The sequence below is a fragment of the Aphanomyces astaci genome, assembly GCF_000520075.1.
Source record: "Aphanomyces astaci strain APO3 unplaced genomic scaffold supercont1.23, whole genome shotgun sequence".
Classification (NCBI taxonomy): Eukaryota; Oomycota; class Saprolegniomycetes; order Saprolegniales; family Verrucalvaceae; genus Aphanomyces; species Aphanomyces astaci.
The window spans coordinates 337193-360742 of NW_009798286.1; the positions used below are offsets into that span (position 1 = coordinate 337193).

A 23550-nucleotide genomic window follows, 5' to 3' on the forward strand; every position below is an offset into this window, starting at 1 on the left:
CATGAATGATGAACAGGATCGGAAGCTTGGTGCCATCAGCCTTGACGGTATGAATCGCAGTCATTCGAAGGGAATGCTTTTCTCCCGTAGCGATATTTGGCTCACCACCTTTGACTGACCAGATATACTTCGGCGGCATATCGTAGTAGAACCCCGTTTCATCCACGATGTACACGGCATCAGGACCAAACCCATGGTACGCTCGATGGTACATCTCGGTAAACTCATCACGTGTGTCCATCGTCTTGTGCTTGCGTGTGGATGAACGTTGGCGTGTAAATCCATTGCGTATCATGAACCTCTGCAAGAGGCGTAGCAGTGCATCGTATCCAGCTCCAGGCTTCTTTTGGGAGAGGTAGGCACGAAGCCACCCGGGCCCATGTCGCTTGATCCAATTGATGGCGTGGGTCATAGTCAACGCCTGCTCTTGAGCACGCATCTAGTTAACGAAATCAACAAGACTCTCGGGGTCTGGAAAACTTTGCCGTCGTCCACCTGATTCGATCTTCTTTTTCTTCTTGTTTCCGTCGTACGCGAGGATTTCTTCTCGATTCTTAGCCCAGGAGCAAATAGTCTCGCGTGGAATACCAGTAACTTTAGCCGCATTGGTGGGATTCATGGTGTCTAAGATGCCCAGCATGTTGATTCTGGTTGACATCGCGTACGATCGCTTCGGAGCACGTTGCGTGGATAGCATTTTTGATTTCCAAATGGCTTTGAGTTGCAATTTTTTTGAATTTTATTACGCGAGCGTGAAAGTATTTGTTTCCGCCAATTAGCGTTCGTTATTATTATATTTCATTTGTATTGGTCATTATTAGAGTTGTACTTTTTTTAACTTCGTTTGGTGAACCATTCCGTCGTTCCCTGTATTATGTATCCCCCCTTATGTGTCGTACAACTCAAACTGTGCTCACTCATATCATTCTTGGCTCATAGTTCATAGTGACAAGCATTTATCGTCTGAATTCCAACATCCCACACATCATAAAACACAAATACCAACAACTGGTATTGCGCGAGATATTGGGTAGTGTAGTTCAGTTCTCTTAGGATTAGGCAATACGAGTGGATGGATTATGCACTTGACAGTGTTATTTGTATTTATGTTTATGGGCTGTGGAGGTGCAGGGGCTGCAGTCGCTGCTATTCTGGCGATCTTCATTTACTATGAGCTAGTCATGATGTCGTGAATGGTGGTTCTCACCTCGTAAGTGGTTATTGTGGTAGATAAGCCGCAAGCAGAATCGTTGTGCAGGGGACAGAAGGTCATGGGGGGTTATAAACGATGGTAAGGGATGCAATCGATACGCGATTTACATGCACTATGAGCAAGTTGCGCATAGTGGCTGAAACTTGTACTTTCAGGTGTGGATTCACCGCCAATCTAAACTTAACCCAAATACCTAGCACACTAGTTACATGCATAACTACCGGTAGTCCTTGATCCCGTCAACTGGTTATTTACGCCAAATCACATTGCACACACGTAAGCACGCAAGGGAGTATCATAAACCATACGTCGCATTGTCATCTCAATGCGACTGCTTACATGGTTGAGGACTCTGGCTGGTAGAACTCTTCGTTCGGTATCCAGGCTGTCTTCTCCGTGGACAGCCTCGATCTGCTGTATCAGTTCCTCGCAGCCTACGTGAGTCGCCTCGTCCTCGGCGCCGCCCTCACCGCCGTCGAGCAACAACGACGGGCAAATTCACCAGTATATGGTGCAAGTCATCTAAAGACTACAAAAAATGCCTTGTCCTTCGACATCTATTCCAATTTTGTATTGATATTTTTAGCAATATAAGCCGTAATAACTATACAGTACTGGAAAAGCCCAACAGAAGTTACGGTTCAGATTTTCGACTGGTGAAAAATTGATCGAGTAATAGAACTTAAACCGACCGGTCTTTTTGTACGGAAATATAACCGAAAAGGAGCATCAAGTATATCTTGGTCTTTGTATTCAGCACTTATCCGTACAAACGTTTGCATCCGGATTATTCAGGACGTTTAACCTAATTACCAGGTAAAAAATGTACTCCGGAGTAACCTATTATTATGATTTAACGCGTGGGTTTAACTTAAATAACTGAGGCGTTTAATAGTAAAACGTCTCTTCATGATGATCTGTAGTCTTTAGATGACTTGCATGCACCATATCATCTCCACTCGTTTTTACTATGCTAGTTGTCAGTTAAGGTACCTCCAAAATGGCCGCTGCGCAAACTTCTCGGCAATTTTTGATTTTGCAGGTATAATTGGGTTTGATTGGATACGTGCATTTATTTGTAGCCAATCACAGTCTTAATGATAACTAACGTTACTATTAATTTGCGGACAAGTGCCAACTGAAAATGGATTTGGACCTCCTTTCTGCACCATAGGATATGACTACAAGTACAAGACATCACATATAAACAGCTCCAAATAAGACCCAGGCAGGATCAATTGAAAGGACGCACACACCTATGGGAGCTTGTAGAGTAGGCTGACTGTCATAAAAGTGCTGCTGCGGAGAGCTGGTGGCGTGAAGTACACAGCGCACGTTTACTTCGGGTCACCAGGCTCCCGCTGCAATGTCTTGTGGCGCTATCTCCTACACACGCGCTTGCTCCAGGACCACAGGCTGTGTGGCTGGGATCCTCAGCCATTCATCGTGTTATTTATGGGTATTTTGAGGATTCCTCAAACGTGGCGATGCGCGACAATTCTCCGGATATTGTTCAAGATGTACACTAGTGTACCGGTCGGTGTGCTCTTGAAAAGTCACAGCGTTGAGCGAAGTAAAAACCGAAGATTACACACCGCCCCTATCGAGCAGGCGCGTTAGAATTGGCGAAGCGGTTCCACAACATGTGGTTCTAGTATCGGCCCTCGCGGAAGAATGTCTTAGAGTATCTCCACCGCATTCCAGTAAATCGACACACCAATATCCGCATACTACTCGGATAAAACCTCCAGTATTGTAATGGACTGATAATTCAGGATAAATCGCCCGCAAATAGCCCAACTCCAGCCAGTAAATTCGACCAGGCAGCTATCTCCTGAGTGGAAACCCGCGTTAATTTCGACGAATGGTTATCACCAGGAATTGCACGCAATGATGCGCAACATGCATGCATATGTGCAAAGTTATCCTTATCAACTGTAGTTTCTCGTGAACTAGTAAACGTAAATAGGCATCGGCCAGCTCGTCAGGACCCGCGCTATTAACCTTGGTAATACAGCAGTCAATGACGCGGGTCCTGTCGAGTTGTAGTTATGGCATGGATGATTCTGCAACATGAACATAACGGCTACCGGCCGCGAAGACATACCCACGGACTGCCGCACGACTCTTGCCAACGCGGCAAGCCATGCGACTTCGACCGACACAAGCCAGATATCGCCAATCATGGTAGGATCGGCCTCGGACCGGCGCAAACAAGCAACCGGCCGCATTCGCGTGGGGTCGATGCTGCCTCCTAAACTTGCCACGTCAGCATCGACCGCAGGCGAATGCGCTCGGCCGCAACTGACCTACGCCGCAAGAGTCATCACAACAAGTTATAACTTATTGACTGCGGCATACACACCGTGCAAGGGCCGCCACAACTGCACCTCGACGTATGCCATCACCGACCCTGGATGCTTCTCCATGTTTATGCACCGATGTCTATAAATGGATACTGACTCCAGAAAATCCAGTAGAAGTCAGTGCTTTGCTGACAGCAAATATTCCAGTAAAAGTCACACAGATTTGATGGGACCGGAAAATGGTGCGGTGCGAAAATATTTCAGTAAGTTTTCAGTAAATCAGCACACAGATTTACTGATTGGCCAATTTACTGGGCGCGGTGGAGAATGCTCTTAAAACAAATGATAATCCAAACTAAATTAACCATAAAAGTGGATACAATTTTCTCAGTACGTTTCTCGGGAAGCAAACGCCAGAATTCTGTGAAATTATAGCCAAATGTAGCCAATAGAATAAGTCGACAGGTATTTTTAGGTATTTTTTTTAATTCTTGTCACATCACAACCAAGACGAGCCAATCTAATTTTACCCGTAACTCGGTCAGTTTTGATCCAATTGAGCTCAAATCAAGCGCATTCGCCTCATCATGACGCGTAGATTATGATAGAAGTATTGGCAACTGTGTTAGGCAAGACAAAAAGATCAGCCACGAGAACTGCTGTAGTGTTTTCACGGGGGGGAAGGGGGTACTTGGACTGATGGGACGACTACGTTTATGCTGCTTGAGGACCCTTCAGAAAATACATGATGGTGATAAGCAGTACAACTCAAGATTGGTATCACCCATCATCACGGAAATTGCCTCGAGGTTCTCTACCTCCATGTCTTCACCCTAAACGTGAAATAGGGGTGTCTCACGGTTCTGGCCTTTAAAGGAATGATCACAACTACTATGAGATTAAAATCCATGAATACATTGTATCATTTCAATCGCTTTGGGGTCTCAACCCTTCAGCTCTCCAAGTGGTTATAACCTTTCGCATCGGTGGTAAAACTTAATTATTTTAATTTCTCACTGACATTTTCTAATATTTTTGGCATGCTTCAAAGCTAGAAATGTGTATTTTATAAATAGAAATCTTTGCTCAGCATAATTTAATTCGCAGCCAACAAAAAAACAATCAAGAAAAACCTAGTGGTTATATACTACGTAGTAACCTTTTGCATCGCACTGTATAGATTATAGCTCAAGGTGACAATAATTGTTTGTCATCTTTACGCTATATATGAAGTTAACGCCAAAGTGTTGTCTATTATGTGCTGTTTCGTGGCTCAGAGATCATCGATCAACGCAAGAACCTGGTAGCATGTACAGCAGCATTGATACTACGTAATGAAGTGGCATGGACGGTGTTACGATGCTTATTGCAGGATATAATCACACCCAAAGTAAGCTATGTTTCAGTTTTTTGGCACTATTGAGGGCCCTTCACGCTTGCTAAATAAGTGTAATCGCCGCACACTTTGTTGTGTAGCCCGCAACCATATCTTCAGTTTTCATATTAAATGTAAAAAAGTACATGACTTTGTCGATGAATTGCTCAACAACGGTATTCTCAGACATGCCATTGTTGAGCAATTCATCGACAAAGTCATGTACGTTTTGAATAGTTAATATTGTCATAAATTATGACAAACATTGATGTTAACTTATGTTATTGGTAATTCGATTTCAAAATGGACTGGGGCTGCCAATCGATTCGACGAAGCAAAATTGACGCAGTGATCGACGGACCGAAGTAGTCAAGAAATTTTTGAAAAAAGACCTTTCGAGTAATCAAATTGCAGGTGGGTGTATTCGTTGCATTGCAAAGCTTCGCCATTTCACAAAGAGTTCACATTGCATCGGACAGATAGTGGGTATATTTGTTTTAGGTAAAATGACGTCTCGACGATTTCAGTTGGATTTGACGTCCTTCGTCGAACCTACCAAAGATACCAAATTTAGCTTGAAAGCAAAATAACTTGATGCTATATTTCGATGTTATCGTTTTAGATTATGACATAGGTGTTTTATATTAAAAATAGGTAAGGGTATTCTCAAGGAATGTAGGAGGGTGAGTGAAGTGGGCATATTAGAACGAACTCGATGGATCTGATGCCTATAAAATCCCAATGTTACACGATCGGATTCGTTTTACTTCACCTGGTTGACTGAAACCTTCGTCGTCGCATTTGCGCTGGTGATTTGGTCGTCAACCTTGCTCCATGGAAGCGCACTTTTCTTCGAAAAGAGAAACCGTTTCATTATTTTTATCATGGCTTGAATAGAATTTTTAAAAACAAGACATCAAAACGATGTTACAGTATGTGATTTTATATTTGGAAGAAAATATGGTTAACAAAGTTGGTTAACTTGCATGTTATATTTGAGACAGCCACTTTCAAAGCCACACAACATGAGCCAATGTAAATCGACCAACCCGAGACAATTTTTACGTGTTCACAAGCATTATCTCTACATAATGACGTATTATAGAGGTTGCTACGAGTTATTTACTTATATTTGCGTTTTTTGCTACTGACACATCACTCATGCTACAATGTTGCAATCGCCATATTTTGAGCTTTGAACGATAGCCGGCAACTAACTGTAAGTTTGCAATATCTACATTCATTAAACCGCTTGTAGACAAGGTGTCAATGAGATATTCGATGTCAAAGTAATGTACTTTCTTAGGAGTAGTTTACAATGTTTTATTATTACGTATTATATTAGGAGAATAAGTATGATCAATTTCAACTTTATTAGGGCGGGTCTGGATGCCACGAAAAATGGCGTAAAATGGCCGTTTTTCGAAGAAAAGTTGGCAAAATCGAAACATTCCATTTTTCGAAATTTTGTGCGTCTGGATACCACCAAAGATCAAAACTTTATGCCACAATTTTCTTGAGAAACGGGTGATTTATGGCATAAAAAAATGGACCGATTTGGTTCAACTTTCTTATGGGGTTTTATTCACGTTGAAGTGTTGCACTTCATTCGGAAATCAAATAATTTTTCCATAATTTAACTGGCATCCAGACAACCTTGTAGATACTTGTTTTCTCCATTCTTTCATGAAATATGAGAATTTGGGAAATTTTTGCAGACTTGCCAAAACGGTTTATGGCATAATTTTATGGGGTGGCATTACAGCCCTTAGCCTTTTTATACGAGCAAAAGACGGAGGAAAGGATGCTTGGTTTACATGAAGCATCATAACATACATTAAGCAGATTACACCAAAGACTCTGACGCATTGCTTAAGGGTCACTCACGACCAATAGAGGGACGCAAAAGCAGCGGCAAGGCTGCTCAACATAACTGCGTGGCGTTCGCTAGAGGACGAATTGGCTGCAGCGGCTGGTTGGTGGCTTCGTTGGACGACGCATTCGTCGCCGAAGGCGCCGTGGTGGTGGCATTTCCAATGGTCAGTTTGACAAATCTGATGAACTGTACATCAAGACGAACAATATCCATGAGGAGTATACAAACTCTGAGTACTGGTAAGAGCTCTACCGCATGTCCTACCCTCGCCGCTACTACGACATGATGGCGACGTTTGGCCGGTCACGAGAGTCTATTTGTCGTATCTTTAACGACGTAATAGACTTCTTGTTTGACAAGTGGAAAAAACTGCTTTACTTTTGCGACTCAATCGTCGTTCCAAGACTCGTGATGTACTCCGCTGCCGTCAAGACCAAGGGATCATACATGGACAACATCTTTCGGTTCATTTATGGCAGCAAGTTTGAAACATGCCGCATCACTCAGAAGCGCGACCTTGTTGCATCAAATTTTGCCGACCTGCAGCGGTTGATCTACAGTGGCCACAAGCGCAGACACTGCCTGAATTTTCAGGCAGTGACTGCTCCAGACGGACTGTGTGTGCACTTTTGGGGGGCGGTCGAGGGGTCACGACATGACACCACGCTCTTGCGGCTGAGCAAACTCTAGGCGTATTTGGACGCTAAGCGCGATTTATTTCGCGACTTTTTGGTTTATGGTGACCCGGCGTATGGCGTGTTGGAGTGGATTTGCTCCGGCTACAAAGGCAGTGATCTGGACGACAGAAGGAACGAGTTTAACTCGTCCATGAGCAAAGTCCGCCAGTCAGTTGAGTGGTCCTTCGGGATTATGAAGAAAAATTGGGCGATGGTGGGATACAAGATGCAACAAAAAATTATGTTGCAAAGTGTGGGCAAGGTTATTATGGTAGCAATGTTGTTTACTAATTGCCACTGTTGTTTTCACGGTGGAAATCAAATTAGTAGCTACTTCAACCTTACACCGCCATCTCTAGAGGAGTATTTACAGCTACCAAATGATGGCAACTAATAAATCGAATGTGTGAAAGTGTATTTTCAATTTAGCGGTGAAGCAAGTGACGGATGAGGTCCATCATGTCATCATTTCTCTTTCTTTCGTCCTCGCGTTTCTGGATTCTTTCCATCCTGTCCTTTTCTCTTTCCTGTAGCTCCATCTCAAATTTATACTTCTTAAACTCGAGTCGCTCGTGTTCCAACGCAATTTTGCGCTCTTGAGTTTCGAAAATAGCTTTCGTTTGCGACTTGCCACGTCGCTGTCGGTGGAATCGTCGCCTTCATTGGACTTACTGGGACCCCGCATCATTGCTTGCTCCCGCACATATCCCGCGGTGGCCTCCTTTTCGGTGGCCTTGGCGGCCATCGTTGCTCGTTCGGCTTGCCGTTCCTCGCTGGCCTCGTCGAAGTGTTGAATCAACTCGTCCAGAAGCATGATCTTCCCTGTTTCGTCTTGTTCCACGCCGGAGAGGTACTTTGAGCTCTCTTGGAACTTCCTGTGGACCCACAGCAATTGGTAGAAGCGGCTGGAGGCCTTCTTGCCGTCCAGCCCAATCCTGCCAAACCCATGAACTTGGCGGAGCTTGTTCGCCACCGCATCCCACGCCTTCGTTGTGTTCTTCGCTTGCTTGAAGGGCAGGTAAATGTTGACTTGAGTCAACAGACTCATGTCGTCGGCGTCGCTCCACCACTTGCGAGCCTGCTGGCCCTCGCGAGTCGGTCGCAACCTCGTCATTCATGCCAGCGTCGTGCAAGACCAGTTGTGTTATTCGGATACAGCGGATAGCCACCTCGCCACAAATTCGGTGAGATTTGCAGCCGATACAAGTTTTTGCAGGTCGTCTATATTTATTCAGTCATAGAGGATAGGATGTGGATAGAATAGAATAGAATAGAACTGGCGTTTGCGAAATCTGTCTAATGTGGGAGGTTTGAACTCTCTTCGATGCTCTTGTCGTTGACTTCCCCAGCTTTGAGCATTACACATTGGCACAAAATATCATGGGTTGTATATTGTGCTTTCAAGTGAAATTTCGTGTTGTGGCGTGGTTTCTCGTTGGAATTTAAATCGATTTGATTGGCTACCTCAGATGACCTCAAAATTATTAGCCAATCAAAATATCCTCAATGAAATTCAACCAATCAGATCGATTGTGGATCGGTTTGGTCGACGCGATTCGATTGCACCCCCTCCCCAAATTTGTATCAAATCGACAATATATGAAATATTTCTAGTAGACTTAGGTGGATCAGCAAATATTGTTGGCAACCCAAATTTTGAAAATGCCGTCATGAAACTTCAACGTGGTCGCACGCTCACTCGGCCTGAGAAGTTGGCCGTTTCTGCACTGCGAAGCAACTACGGCACAGATGATGTTTCGGACGAAGATGCTGGATTTGCCGAAAGAGCGTTGAAACGTGCGCGCCTGGCCGACGAGAATGACACCTATGTCCTCCTTGGTGCTGTCTCCCCAACGTCAAACATACCCGAGCGTGTTTTCAGCATGTCGAGTGCTTTGATTGGCCTCGACCGTTTTTCACTCCATCCCATCATGATTGAGGCGACGCTCTTCCTAAAGTGCAACCGCAGCTACCGGGACGTATCGACTGTCCACGAAACGCTTGAGTAAAAATGTGTGCATTAATGTGCATATATTGCATAATATGCATAATGAATTTCAGTCTTTTGCAACAATTATGCATTATGTATGCACTGAGTAGCTAAACAATACATATAATATGCGTATTTTCGACCCCTGTGTAGCATGAACGACATCATCAACTGACCGACACAACGTCTTGTACTGAATCCCTTGGATAGCAGCTAAAAAGCCAAGATCGAGAACGTTTAGGTCCTGGCTGTTTGATGGCTGGCGGCGCACACGAAAACTTCCACCAGTCCGTCGAGGCACATGCAAGCACCTCGTCCGTGATTGCGCCGTGGGGTGTCGCATTGTCTTGCTGTAGGATGACTTGCTTATGGCGGATTAGAAACTTTGCCTTGATAGCAAGTATGATCTTGGTGATAACGTAGTAACGGTACATATTGGCATCGACGTTGACAAGCGTAGTTACAATAGTACAAGCTGGGCGATTGTGCGACGATCGAGCGGCGGGTAGGTACTTTACAATAGGCCACATACCAATCTTCCCATTGAAAGCATCTCCACGCACACTATCATACCTAGTCCGTCCCCCAGCAGCGAGGAACATCTCTTTCGGGATGAACCGCTTAATCTTGCACGCGCGGCGACCGAGTGACTCGCCCTTCGTAAGGTAGACTTTTGGGCAGTCCTTGTACGCGTTGAACTTCTCGTCGAGATGCACGACATCCCACATGTCATCGAATTCGTAAGCGCCACATTGTCGTCGGTAAGCAGGGGCTTCAGACGCGACGAGCGACGTTCGAGCGTGCTGTTCCGGAGGTTGCGGGTGATGGCCCCTGTAGCGATGTGACAGGTGGGAGTAACGCCTTGCCACCACCTTGCCCGCACCCAGCTCCTAAGTACCTGGCTCATGACGCACTCTAGCTAATGCTTGCCTGGTGATGTGTCTCAAGGACATGTATGGCTTAGAAGCGCTAGTCTAGTGAAGTCCCCCAATGTCTCAACCGCACCCGCATCCATTGTATACGAAAGTGCATATTAGCGTAGAAGTAGTGAATTAGACGAAGAAGATTCATAGGGATGAGGACTAAGGAGATCTTCAGTTAATTCATTGTGCATTTTTCCCTCAACTACATACGCTTCATCCCGCAGTGCTACAATTGGTAGCACTTCGTGGTTCTCTCGCCCCAAGCCCCGTCAAACCGCTGTACGTAGCCAGTCTTCTTAGACGGTTGTTATGGTCGTTTGCAGAGACAGCACATCGCCAAAGGTTTTAAAAACGTGGTCTTTGCTACCCGTTACCTGGTGATAGTCTCAGCAACAAAATCCATACACGCTATGAGTGATCTGCTAGTGTATGCCCCGTAGTAAGACCCGCAAGCCCCAAATCGCGGTCACCAAAGACATCGGCGAACTATTTGATTATCCGGATCTGCCGGTTAAGCTACGCCAAGACCTTTACGTGTTAACCCGTCACCACCGCGTGGTTATCAACAAGTTGCGTGCCCAGATCCCAGAAGCAAAGAACTCCGACGCCCGCAACGCCATCGAAGAGATCACAGACTTATTGATCCACCGGAACGACCAAATCGAAGAACTGATTGAAGGAGTCCTCGACCGTAAGATTCAAGTGTACCACAAGGCCCGCATAATCAAGGCTGAAGCGAGAGTAGATCGAAGTTCGAAATAGAGTAATTCAATTTCACCAGAATTACAAGATGGATGAAGTTTTGCGCACAATGGCAGAGTCCTTTCAGCGACATGAACAGCTGTTAGAAATGCTTACCCATACCCAAGCCGCTTAAGTGGAAGAGCGAGCGAATGGCCAGTCAACACATCAAACGAGCGACACGACAAACAGAACTTAGAGTTGAAGGATTAAAGATGCCGAAGTATTATGGATGAATGAACGAAAGTATTAGCCTATACATCCACCAAGTTACGACATTTTCAACGCAAAGAACGTTGATTACCAATAAAACGATGGGACCCAACAGCGATGCATTGCCATGATGGTGGCAAATATCCATGGCCTTGCCGCAGCCTGGTACCAAGAACGGCTTTCGCTCGGTGAGTCTCCAAGCACCATCATTGAACTAGAAGAAGAGCTGTGAGCCGAGTTTGAGCCCGACGATTAACAAGATCGGCTGCGTGATCAGCTATACGAATTGAAGCAAGCCCAGTGTGCGAGCTTGACCGAGTATGTTGCCAAGTTCGGATGAATCTGTACGCAAGTGTGCGGCATGACCGAGCGCGATAAGGTGTCCTGGTTCCAACGCGGTCTTCAAACCAGAACCCGTGAGGAGTTGCAGTACTGTCTGTATCATCGTTGCGAGAATGTGACTGCCGCGATCCAAGTTGCCCAGGACTATGAGCGCTCCCACAACTCGACCCTTAACGGTGGTCACGCAAAGACTGCGACCGCTTTTATCGCCACGATCGCCGCCATTAGTTCAACAACCGACATCAAGGAAGCCGCCCACCGTATGCGTATCCTCCACACCAGCGCCAAGATGACAACATGGAAGTAGACAACGCCAAAGTATAATACCATGGGCAACGCCAAGTAGGTCCCAGTTACAACTGCGGACGAATAGGCCACAGAATCAGTGACTGTCGCTCTCCACCCCGGAACAATCAAGGAAGAAGCCAAGCCCAACCTCAGCGCAACAACATCTCAAGACATGCCAACCGGTCTCAGCGACCCAGCGCAATACACCAAGTCGTTAGCACAATGCCAATTAACCGAAGTCAACAGCGACACAGACGACAGCGAAGATGACGTGGAAGAAGTGATCCTAGGCAACAACATGGACCTAGCCCAGCAAGACTCCGGGGAGGAGGAGTCACTTAACATCAATACCGCCCAGCAAGAAGTGCCAGCGCGAGAAAACAGGTTGATGAGAGTTCACGGCGCACTCGACAGCACAAGCGTTCGCATCCTGATCGACTCTGGTGCCTAGAACTTGCTTTGCCGCCCAGGTTTGGCCAAGACAGTGATCCGTTCCAAGGAAGTTCAAGCAGAAGGCTTCGATGGACACTGTTCTGGCATCAAGAATGTGAAGGAAGTATCTGGCACACTTTGCTTTGGTCAATGGACGTTCCCAGATCTTATACTTACCGAGTGGGATCTCGGGAAGAAGGACTTTGACGTCATATTGGGGAAACCCTGGTTCTTTCGTTACAACCCTGTCATGGACTGGCGTACCCACCAAATCCTCAACGTCAACTCAAGTGAAGTCGAGCCTGAACGATTCGAAGGATGGATGATCAAAGTCACGACGAAAACGGCACCGCAGCAGAAGTTACACCCGCTCGTGGCCAGGGTCGTGGATGAATTTCGTGACGTGTTACCCGACAAGTTACCCAACGCGTTACCACCGCTGCGTGGGATTGAGTTTGATTTGACAATGAAGCCTGACGCGGGACCTCAGCACCAAACCCGTTCCGATTGTCCAAGGTGGAAGCAGGTTCTTTGGACACGTCGTCGACGATCTGTTGCATAAGTGCTGGATCGAGCTCTCGAACAGCGATTGGGTATCCAACATCTTCGGTGTTTCCAAGCGTAGTGATGATGGTCAGATGCTGCCACGCCTGACACCCCTATACGATGGGTGTTGGATTACCGCCATGTCAACTCTCAGTCCATCGAGCCAAAGATCCCGCTGCCCAACATTGAAGACCTGTTTGACCGCATGCACGGATGCCGAGTCTTTACGAAGATCGACTTAGCGTCTGGCTACCACCAAATGCTCGTGATGCCATCAGCGCGGAAGTACACTGCCTTCAGGACCCATCGCGATGTTTATGAATGGGTAGTGGCCCCAATCGGTATGGCAGGCATGCCAGGCATCTGGTCTCGCCTTATGCGTCGATTGTTTGACAATTTTGATTTTGTCGTGGTGTACATGGACGAGATTTGTGTGTTCTCGCGGACGATCGAAGATCACGCTGATCATTTGCGTTCAATTTGCACTGTCCTTCGAACCGAGAAGCTATATGCACCGAGAAGCTATACGCGCGTCCATCCAAGTGATCGTTTGGTGTCGACTCTGTCAACGTTTTGGGTCACACCATTTCGAAAGTTTGCCTCCACGTGGACCAGTCCAAAGTCCGTGCTATCGAAATGTTGCCGGAGCCTCAGTCGAGCAATGATGACATGAGCTTTGTCGGTCTTGCCAGTTACTACCGCAAGTTCATCCCCGACTTCGCGGAACTCGTCCGCCCCCTTAGTGGATTGCTGAAGAAAGGAGCCAAGTGGCACTGGACGAGGACGAGCGTCGAGCGTTTTTGACAATCAAGTTCGCGTTGCAGCAAGCCCCTGTTACAAGACTTTTGTGGTTACCACCGACGCCTCTGGTTTATGCTGTGGTGCAGTCATTTCCCAGCTCGACGGCGACGGCAATGATCGGCCCGTTGCTTTCATGTCCAAGCGCCTCGTTCCTCACGAACAGAATTGGCCCGTGCACGAAAAAGAACTGTACGCCATTAAGTTGGTTCTAGGCATGTGGCGCCATTACCTGCATGGCAATCGGTTCGATGTATACACCGACAACTCCTGCTGCAAGTGGTTCATAACAACGCCGGTCCTTACGCCCAAGTTGACGTGTTGGCTTTACTTTTTCAGTTGTTTCGACTTTGCTCTTCATCATCGTCCAGGCAAGTTAAATGTGGTAGCTGATGCCTTGTCTCGGCCTCCCAGGCCACCTCCTCCGTTCACCAACTCTCAATCCACGCGTGTGGTATCCACTGTGCCTCAGTCGCGGCGCGCATCAATCGACTTCTTGTCCATGTATCAGCTCTCTCCACCTACACAACTCGTGATATCGCCGTCATTGTCGACTCTCCTTTGGGGGGGGAGGAGTTGGAGGAGCAAAAAGGAGTGCAAGTGCTTCAACGCCTAACGATGAACCACTCGAAGCAAGTGTCCTTTAGCACCGTCGAGATGAACACCAAAAACTAGAGCCAGTTCAATCGCAAGTTGGAGTACTTGGTCAAGTGGCATGGACAGCCCGAAAGCGAAGCCACGTGGGAACTGATGGAGGACATCAAACATGTTGTGCACTTCAAGCAACTCGTCCAAGACTTGGAGTCAAGGCGTTTCAATGTGTAGCAAGATGTCAGGGGAGAATGTAGCGATATGACAGGTGGGGGTAACGCCTTGCCACCACCTTGCCCGCACCCAGCTCCTAAGTACCTGGCTCATGACGCACTCTAGCTAATACTTGCCTGGTGATGTGTCTCAAGGACATGTATGGCTTAGAAGCGCTAGTCTAGTGAAGTCCCCCAATGTCTCAACCGCACCCGCATCCATTGTATACGAAAGTGCATATTAGCGTAGAAGTAGTGAATTAGACGAAGAAGATTCATAGGAATGAGGACTAAGGAGATCTTCAGTTAATTCATTGTGCATTTTTCCCTCAACTACATACCCTTCATCCCGCAGTGCTACAGCCCCGAGCGACAGGCCAGTGGCGGCAGCAATGTCGCGAATTGTGGATCGTTGGTGATGTGTCATCTCGCTGAGCATAGCAGTGATTTCGTCGGGCGTGTACTTTGATTTGTGCCCCACTCAGCCAGTCTTATGCGATGGCATGGCGCTGTCACACTGGAAGGCTTTCCAGGTCCTGGACACGGTCTGCGCAAGTCCTTGATTGTCTGTTTACAACGGCGATGTGTACATCAACGTTATTCGTTGGCGCGGTGGCACCCTCTCGAAAGACGGCATGAATAAAATTAGCATTGCTTCCGAAAGCTGCCAGATTCTACATCGCGAGCACAGCATTGTGCGCAATATCGATAGTATCAAAGCCAAGATACAAGAGTTGATCTATTCCTACGGTAGAGCGAAGGATTTCATGAGCCACACCAGCGAAGGCCTGTTGTCCGCTGCAGATGAACGCTATCACGACCCGACTGCTCCAGGCTACTTGGTCGAAATTGATACAATTCGGATATGGTATGTATATTGGAATATATTTAGTTAGATTAATATCATCATCGTAAGGACAAGTGCTCTAATTTCTGCAAGCACTGGGATGTGCTCGAAAAGATCATCGGCGATAGAACATCGGCCCGCCTCTCCTCCGTTCAAGTAATGAAGACGATGACGACTATTTAGTCGACATGCTCAACACATCCACATTGTCTGGTATATATTACTTCATACACTACTAACAGTTAATACTAGATGTGGAGAGACAATGAAAATCGAATTGCCATTTAAGAATCCACAACTACTCTCATTAATCCACAACTTCTGGCAATAATATCCAACTTGTTCCAACAACATACTACGATACTATCTTCAACTATGTACTGGTAGTACTACTGTAGTAAGTTTCAATAAAATTCTCAAGTGGTGAGATATTTGTCACGGACATAACCAAACCATCCTAACGTATCCACCAATCAAACCACTGTATAGAAAAGATCGACCAATGAACTTGTAGTGTATCCAAAACAAATCATACGGGTACTTCGTACTTCAACGTACTATGTAGAAGCAGTGATAGAGGGACAAGTGTTTTCGTAGGGTATGAGAGTAAAGCCACGACCGATTGATGGCACGAAGCGTTTAGCACTGCTGTGGGGGAGCAGGGCGATAGTAGAGGGTTTCATCCTCGATGCCCATTCATTTGTGGTGGGGCAGGACGATGAATCAGTTAAATTGGCCTCGAAATGGCATAGGTAGAGTAGTATATGTGATCGGGGGTTGGTGGCACGAAGCGTTTAGCACTGCTGTGGGGAAGACAATAACAGTGCTGGATAGAAGACTGTTTCACTTAATACTAATGACTGTATCATGTATAAGGATATCGCTGAAGTGGATGGCCGGCTCGTGGGGGTCTGCCTCGATTGGTTGCGTTCGAGCGCCGCGTAATAGTTTCCTTTGAATGGTACGCTCGTTTCTTGGTCTCTCGTCGGGATTGGAATTTTCTTCTGTTGTCGTTGAAGCCAGGCATTCCGGAGCTTGTTAGATCCAGGGCATACAAGTGATGCACGCAACACGCATGTTTAAAGTAGTAGAGGCATCCACAAGATAGTGCCTCAACGTCAACCTCCCAACCTTGATCTGGCTGACCTTCACGCTCGTTGCGGCAGTTGTTCGCATTTGAGTTGAAATAGTAGGCTGCAATTGCATCCGTTGCACTAGTCATATCTGGTTCATTTTCGTCAGTGGCAAAATGAGGAAAAGTGGCTTCGTAGAAGTTTGTGTAGCGACGTCACTCCAGTGGCGTCATAGGGTTATCGACCAATGAGAACAGACGTCACTGTTGACGTCAGTTTACGACCAAGCTCGATTGGCGTGCGGCGTGCTCGGCCATGGACACCAGAAGTTCCTTCTGCAGAGCGCACGTATGTATAGCATTAGATATAGTATAGTCAGAGAATCATGCATGTAGATAACGCCAATCAATCAGTTGACAATTTCCTCTGCGTTATCAACTCCCTACAGTTTGGCGGTTCGCTCTGAATATACACCACCAACGTCGTTGACTGGAGTAAGCGCACCATACTTCCACTGGGGGGCGCGATGTGATCGGCCTTGAGGATGTATCTGTGTGCCTTCAAAATGCGCATGCGTGCGACAAGGTTTTTGGGGGCAAACGCTTCCGTGGATACCTCTGGAAGAACCTTTGACAATGCCACCAGGTTGGATCCCAACTTCTCCACAAGTTCACTGATTTGTAGCCGTACGCCTTTCGTAACATCACGCTTTAGGACTTTGTCTGTCACTTCCACGGGGTTGTTCGTAGTGGCAAAGCCAGAAGGGGAATGATATACTTCCATCGCGAGGTGGACATGTCCAACCATTGGCCAAAGAAGTAAACTTCAAACTCCTGTAGTCCCATTTCATTCCACTCGTTCCTGGCGGTTTCCATCGTTCCAAGCAGTTCTGTCGATGACTTCGCGTAGTGCATGTCATAAATGTGTTTCCACACAACGAGCTTGTGCCTTCCAGTGATACGAAACGTGACAATGCGCTCACCGACATTCTTAGTGACGTGGAACCAACACATCAAAACGGTCACGGTGCCACCCATAACCGAGATAACGGCGTTGCTTTGAGCAAAATCAGCGTCCCCCATTACGTAGCTCAATCGCAAGTTTCGGTTGTAGCATGCTGCGTATGCTTCGGACAGTGCCTGTAATGCATCAACAGACTGGGCCGTCTTCTTTGGGACATCAGGAACAACGCAACAATAATCGTTTTTCTGCTCTTGTCTGATAAGAGGCATACCTGAAGTGGGTACTCCAGGTTTGTCATCTTGTGAGTGCAATCCAAGTGCAGCATTGTCGCGGATGGCTCTTGATTTAGGTGACCCAACATCGACAGTGTTGTTAACCCCAGCAGGAACAGGTTCGGATTCCCACGGACGCCGTTTGATAGGATTGGGCGCTCCTTTTCGTCATGGTTGTATCCAAAACAAAACCACTCAGTTGATTGGATGGTACCCCGAAGGGTGCGATTCATCAGCAACGACTCCATTGTGTGAATGTAGGAGTTCAAATGCAGCTGGGTACTTCTCACGTACGCATTGCGAGATTGTACGGCAGCTAGCCCTGGAACTTCGCTTGCGTCGAATCGCAGCAAAACTTCGTTGTAAATGTAGCCTGGCTTACCACCCAGCTTGGTCAGATTGTCGACAAACTGCTTCACGGGTTGCGACAATGACTTAAATAGAAGGTGGGCACATGAGTCGCTGTGGCTACAGTTCTTGAACACTTGTTCTGGACATGATTCGCACTCGAGGATTTTGAGCTTCGATGGACACGACAGATTCAGTCCAAGAGTTGATGTTGATGCATAATTCCATCCACACACCTTCACACGTCAAGATTTGCATAGAGAGCACGTGGCCCCTGGCGCATTCGTTCGGACCCAATATACCATGCGGTAGTTACTGCAAGGGACCCTCCATAATGGCCACTTTGTCGTTGTAAAACCACAACCACGGACAAACTCACGCGATAGCACGACAGGAGTCAGTCCACCCACACCATGCTCGTCCCACACGGTAGAGCCATCACGAGTAGTGATTGCACCGGTGCCACCCCTTGGCATCACTCCACCAGCGACAGGGGTTAGGGCATCCCCAATGATGCAAAGGTAAACGCACTAATTGCACCTGTGCCACCCCTTGGCAACACTCCACCAGCGACAGGGGTCAGTCCACCCACACCATGGTCATCCCACAGTTGAACCAAAGTGTTTGTTGTTGGATGAATACTCACATGAGTAGCAGCAAAATCATGATTCACAAAAAATAGCGTGGCCAATCGATGGTCAGATATCAAACTAGGAACGTAACGTTCGTATCGGTCGAGGTTTCGATATCGCTGCCGTCTGGAAACAATTCATCAGAGCTCGCCACCCCTCTTTCACGTCGCCCAGCAGTCGCATTTACATTCGTAGGATAGGAATCGGCGGATGATCCATATTCAACCAACAATGCATGGTCCATCACCGCGAGTCTTGGTAATCCACGGCTACGAAACGCCATGTCACCACCACGCAAAATCTCACCACAAGTCATAGATGCCGAAGCACGGACACGATGAGCGCGACGACGACCTGCATTCCAACACTGAGCTGACTGCGTCGTGAGGGCTGTGGCACATACGATGCCCACGGAAATCGAACTTCAGGGTCGTTTTCGGCCGCTTGCATTGCACTATTCTCAATCATGAAAGATCAAAAACTGGTAGGCTTCGCCCAGTTCTCGGCCTGGCAAATATTGGTGGCTATCTCATTTCAATGGTGGCAGGCCATTCTTCATGCCATACAGTAGTATTTAGCCTCGCTTCGATACAGTCGGAAGAATATGATACTTCGCATAAGTGTAGTATTTATATTATGCGACGTATCATATTCTTCCGACTGTATCGAAGTGAGGCTATGATACTTCGCATAATATAAATACTACAGTGTACTATAGTATTTATATTATGCGAAGTATCATATTCTTCCGACTGTATCGAAGTGAGCCGATGGTTATGACAGTGGTTTCTGACCTGCAGGTATAGTAGTGAATCGTACGTTGCATACAGGGTTCGAGTCCCGGGAGGATCTTTCTTTTTTCATGTATTGCAATACTACGTACAGGTAGTAGGTGTAGCGTTGGTTGTCTCATGTGTCCAGTTATTTTGTAAGCGTATGCACGCAAGTTGTGCACTCTTGGCGGTAGTTGTAAATTCTTGACGATAGTTGTACAGTAAATCCTTGACGATAGTTGTAAATCCTTGATGGGAGTTGTAAGTTAAATAAAGGCTGTTGTATTTTCTATTTATCTCCTAGATGTGGGGTGTTAGAAAATGGTGATGAAAATATCGTAACTGCAGACGAAACAGGCTCGCCCCTCAAAGTCACCGGAAAAAGAAAGAGAGAACCGGACAAGTTGGATTTGGCTCAGGGAAGCTGAAGACTGAATCCGGTAGCAAGAGAAGTTTCAGCGTCGGCGAGAGCTTGATGCAGGGGCTTATAGTTAAGGCCCAGGCTGAAGTTGAGGCTGATTTGTCCCGGGAGGTGCTGACGAGCCGCGCGACGGAATTGGAGCTCCGTAGGGAAAATGATGTTCGGCATTTTTTGCTGCGCAAGCGTGAAATTGACCTGAAAGCCAAAGAGCTTAGACACAAGCAAATCATTGAAGAGGCACGCCACAAGTCGTCCATGTCGTTTGATAACGCGGATGTGATGGAGTATATTCGTGATGAATTTCCAAAATTAAATAAAAACAATGAACTCTTGATTTACACTCGTATCTATCTACATATCACCAACCGATTCGCTCCAAAAGTGGCGAGCGTATATGTCACGCAGACTGGCAGGTTGCAAGAGCAATGCTGTTTTGGTGTACGTCATCCACGTCGGCAGTAGCATCATAGTCGTGCAACTCAGTGTCCCAATTACCATCAATGTCTTGCAACAATAAGTTAAAATGGCCGCAAACGAATCGTGAGCATCATTATTTTTGTCCCCGAGGGGTAGTGAAGTCAACTCGCATGCAGCGCAACGACTGGAAACGGCCTTTGAGTAGACCAATGCAATGCTCGTTGACGTAACGACACTTCGCAACCAGCTTGTTGAACAGCATATGCTGCTCGGTGAGCCCAGAGCTACGGGTGCGAGTGTACGCTGCCATAATGTGCTGCTGATTAGTGTAGCCACTATCCGACATCAAGTACTCATTGGGGTTGAAGTACTTGGTCGAGTTCATAGCGAGGTTGCAATTGTTCCACACACGCTTGTCGTTTGCACATCCAGTCCAGCCAAAGTCAAGGTACGTAATCCGCCGTTGGTCATCGCAGACAATCATGCCGGCCATTCCATAGTAACCCTTTCTGGAGTAGTAATCCTCGCTATCCTTGGACGGCTTGGCAAAAACAAGGAACAATGTTCCGTTGACAAATCCAACGCAGTTTTGGAAGCGGGAGTTAAGGTGTATGCGTCTACTGATTTGTGGTGGTCATCGTGATCTGGCCAGTACACAACACGCTTTTCAAGATACAATATCACCACTAATGCCACTTCTAAAGTCCTTCGTATGTCGTTGCGAAAAGCCAATGGGTACTTCAGAATCCATTTTGTAAGTTGTGCGAATGCAACTTCGATAGGGTTCAGTTGGGGACAATACAGTGGCAAAAAGAAAACCAAAGCACCACTCGCATGCACAGCCGCTTCCAACTCGCGGTACATGTGAATCTTGGCATTATCCAGGATCAAAATTGACCTGGGCAAGGGCCACGGATTGAGGTATGGGATGACCTGTTCGGACATCACTTGGTGGAAACGGTTGCGGTCGAAAGTCCCTACTGTATAGTCCCACGAGATGAAGCCAGTGCTATCAAATGCAGCCAGTATGGACACACGCTGGCCTCAAGCAAACGGTAGCGAAACAACTGCGGGTGTATTCCGCCTCGACCACGCGTACTTGCGCAGAGCGTCACGTCCGCCTTTAGAAGTTTCATCGACAAAGACCAACTGGCTTGGATGACTGTAGAACGGTTCCAGGCGGGAACGATACATTTGGACTTCGTGCGCGCTGCTTTCTTGCGCTTGCTTTTCAAGGACCTTGCGTGCCAAATGGAGATCAAACCGAAGTGCTCGACATATCGTTGACGTGCTGGTGTTTTGAAGCACAGAGAAATGAAACTTGAGTTCAGCTCCGAGCTCTTCTATGTAGAAGCACGGGTGTAAGGTTGTGTACTGTTTTACAAACTGTATGACGTCTGGGCTCCAGCGGGAGCTGCGCTTTTCTCTTCGTTCCAACGTGGCCAATGCGCTGAAACTGTTGGTTCCATCGTGTGATTGACCGAATTAACATGCCCAATACCGCGTGGATATCTTTGATATCGAGTCCATAGACACAGCGCAGAACGATGGATCTCCAGCGCATGTCTTTGCTATGTGTCATTTGAGAGTTCAAGGTCGGGATTACCAGGGAATTGTGCTCTTGGCTATGAATAGCAGATGAAAGAACGAATTGGCACCTTCTGAATGTGCAAAAGCGTGGGAGTTGTGTAAATCACTGGTGGGTTGCCTTTGTAATTCACATAATCTCTCAACGTAACAATCCGTTACAAGGTAAATCACGGTACCAAAAGACTGGTGTTACTGTAACAAAGACTCAGTTTTGTCGTGTGAATAGCCAAAACGAGTGAAAAGCACAATAATACTTGAAGTATTGTGCTTTTCAACATTTCTGCCAGTGGTTTTAGCAGCTTTAACGATTGAACGTTTTATATAAAGAAAGGTTGCACTTGCTCTAAAACGAAGCATATCGAGCGGTCTGTCATTGGGTGAAATAAAACGTCGTTGTCTTACGCAACACCACGAATCATCATAACAAAAATGTCGTTGGTGGTCAGTGACGTCGCGAGGCTGCCTCTGCCCGATGTGTTTCACTGCAGCGTATCAGTGAAGTTTGGCCGGGCACTAGGCAAGAGCAGGACGTCAGTGGGCGAGGCAGTCCTGTTTTCAATGCGACCAATTGATACGTTCAATATAATGACTGCGACAGTCCTTGACATCGTCGACAACATGGTTGCAACCCAACATTCCACTCCGAACCGCGACAAGCTTCAATGGGGACCGCACGTACCATTCGATGTGTATACAAAGGTTGCGATAAACGCCCCACAAAGCAAGTATGTTCGACTATCCGTGGACAACTTCAACGACACCATCGCAAGAATTTGGGACAACGCTGGCAAAACACGCCTTGGACAAGCTGCATTTGTTTTGCAGCTTTTCGTTTACATCGGTACCTGATTATAGATGAACGTTTGACCTTGTTCCTATACTGCTTGAATGATTGATTATTTATGTGGATAGAAAAACACGTCGAAATTGGCATTCGTCGTGCAACATAGCAGAACATACAATCGTCTGCGGTTCGTGTAGCTGAGCATGTTCGCCAGCATGACGTGAGCCTTGGATAATTACAAAGTCAATACGCAAGTATTTGCACGGCCCGACTCCCTACAAGCGCTCCCGTCGAAATACCGGCAAATGCTACGATGGAGCAGCTTGGCCACATCGACCAAATGACGCAGCACCACGTAGAGCAGCGCGAAAACGTCATCAGGGGGGAAGCTGAAGCTTACCGCTGCGTGCGCATTCGGATTGGATCGCTGGCCAGCGCGCCACTTGACTGTTTTTTTTGCGTCAGTGACCTCAGAAACATTCTCGGCCTACCACCGTACCCCTTGATGCCTGCATTTCGTGAGCCTCTAGTAGGTACACGTGCACCTCGTGTTAATATAGACGATGTTGACCATGCTAATGAGGAATATATGTAATCCTTAAACTACTTTGTTAATTTATCAATAAATAGAATAACGTAAAATTGTAGACGATGTTGACCATGCTAATGAGGAATATATGTAATCCTTAAACTACTTTGTTAATTTATCAATTAATAGAATAACGTAAAATTGTAGTTGTATTTCTAAAATCTACATCTCAGACATTTGAAAAGTGCCTTTGTCGAGGTCGTCCGTGTTGTACCCGCAATGTCGATAGAGGTTGTACCCAACGTCGTCGCGCTGATTAGTGCACTCAACAAAGGCAACGTCCAAGGTCGCACGAATATCAAAGCGAAACGCCATGGG

At 46.8% G+C, this 23550-nt stretch overlaps 7 protein-coding genes across 7 annotated transcripts; 3 read left to right on the top strand and 4 right to left on the bottom strand.

Moving 5' to 3' along the window:
* Positions 1-227: 227 nt before the first annotated feature.
* Positions 228-640, bottom strand: H257_09476 (hypothetical protein; the record flags this gene model as incomplete). The annotated part of the gene is made up of 2 exons (XM_009835700.1): positions 228-439; positions 496-640. The coding sequence occupies 2 exons, from the start codon at positions 638-640 to the stop codon at positions 228-230; spliced, it is 357 nt and encodes a 118-aa protein (XP_009834002.1).
* Positions 641-7025: 6385 nt separating this feature from the next.
* H257_09477 (hypothetical protein) lies at positions 7026-7460 on the top strand (the record flags this gene model as incomplete). Its single annotated transcript, XM_009835701.1, has 1 exon — positions 7026-7460. The coding sequence occupies one exon, from the start codon at positions 7026-7028 to the stop codon at positions 7458-7460; it is 435 nt and encodes a 144-aa protein (XP_009834003.1).
* A 385-nt stretch (positions 7461-7845) lies between these two features.
* Positions 7846-8605, bottom strand: H257_09478 (hypothetical protein). The gene has a single exon (XM_009835702.1). The coding sequence runs from the start codon at positions 8559-8561 to the stop codon at positions 7905-7907; it is 657 nt and encodes a 218-aa protein (XP_009834004.1). The 5' UTR covers positions 8562-8605; the 3' UTR covers positions 7846-7904.
* Positions 8606-9117: 512 nt separating this feature from the next.
* On the top strand, positions 9118-11532 carry H257_09479 (hypothetical protein; the record flags this gene model as incomplete). The annotated part of the gene is made up of 3 exons (XM_009835703.1): positions 9118-9452; positions 10801-11101; positions 11476-11532. 3 exons carry the CDS (start codon positions 9118-9120, stop codon positions 11530-11532), a joined length of 693 nt encoding a protein of 230 aa, XP_009834005.1.
* Positions 11533-16715: 5183 nt separating this feature from the next.
* On the bottom strand, positions 16716-17226 carry H257_09480 (hypothetical protein; the record flags this gene model as incomplete). Its single annotated transcript, XM_009835704.1, has 2 exons — positions 16716-16778; positions 16918-17226. 2 exons carry the CDS (start codon positions 17224-17226, stop codon positions 16716-16718), a joined length of 372 nt encoding a protein of 123 aa, XP_009834006.1.
* Positions 17227-19846: 2620 nt separating this feature from the next.
* H257_09481 (hypothetical protein) lies at positions 19847-20762 on the bottom strand (the record flags this gene model as incomplete). Its single annotated transcript, XM_009835705.1, has 2 exons — positions 19847-20062; positions 20436-20762. 2 exons carry the CDS (start codon positions 20760-20762, stop codon positions 19847-19849), a joined length of 543 nt encoding a protein of 180 aa, XP_009834007.1.
* Positions 20763-22288: 1526 nt separating this feature from the next.
* On the top strand, positions 22289-23214 carry H257_09482 (hypothetical protein; the record flags this gene model as incomplete). Its single annotated transcript, XM_009835706.1, has 2 exons — positions 22289-22700; positions 22772-23214. 2 exons carry the CDS (start codon positions 22289-22291, stop codon positions 22807-22809), a joined length of 450 nt encoding a protein of 149 aa, XP_009834008.1. The 3' UTR covers positions 22810-23214.
* Between the last annotated feature and the right edge of the window lie 336 nt (positions 23215-23550).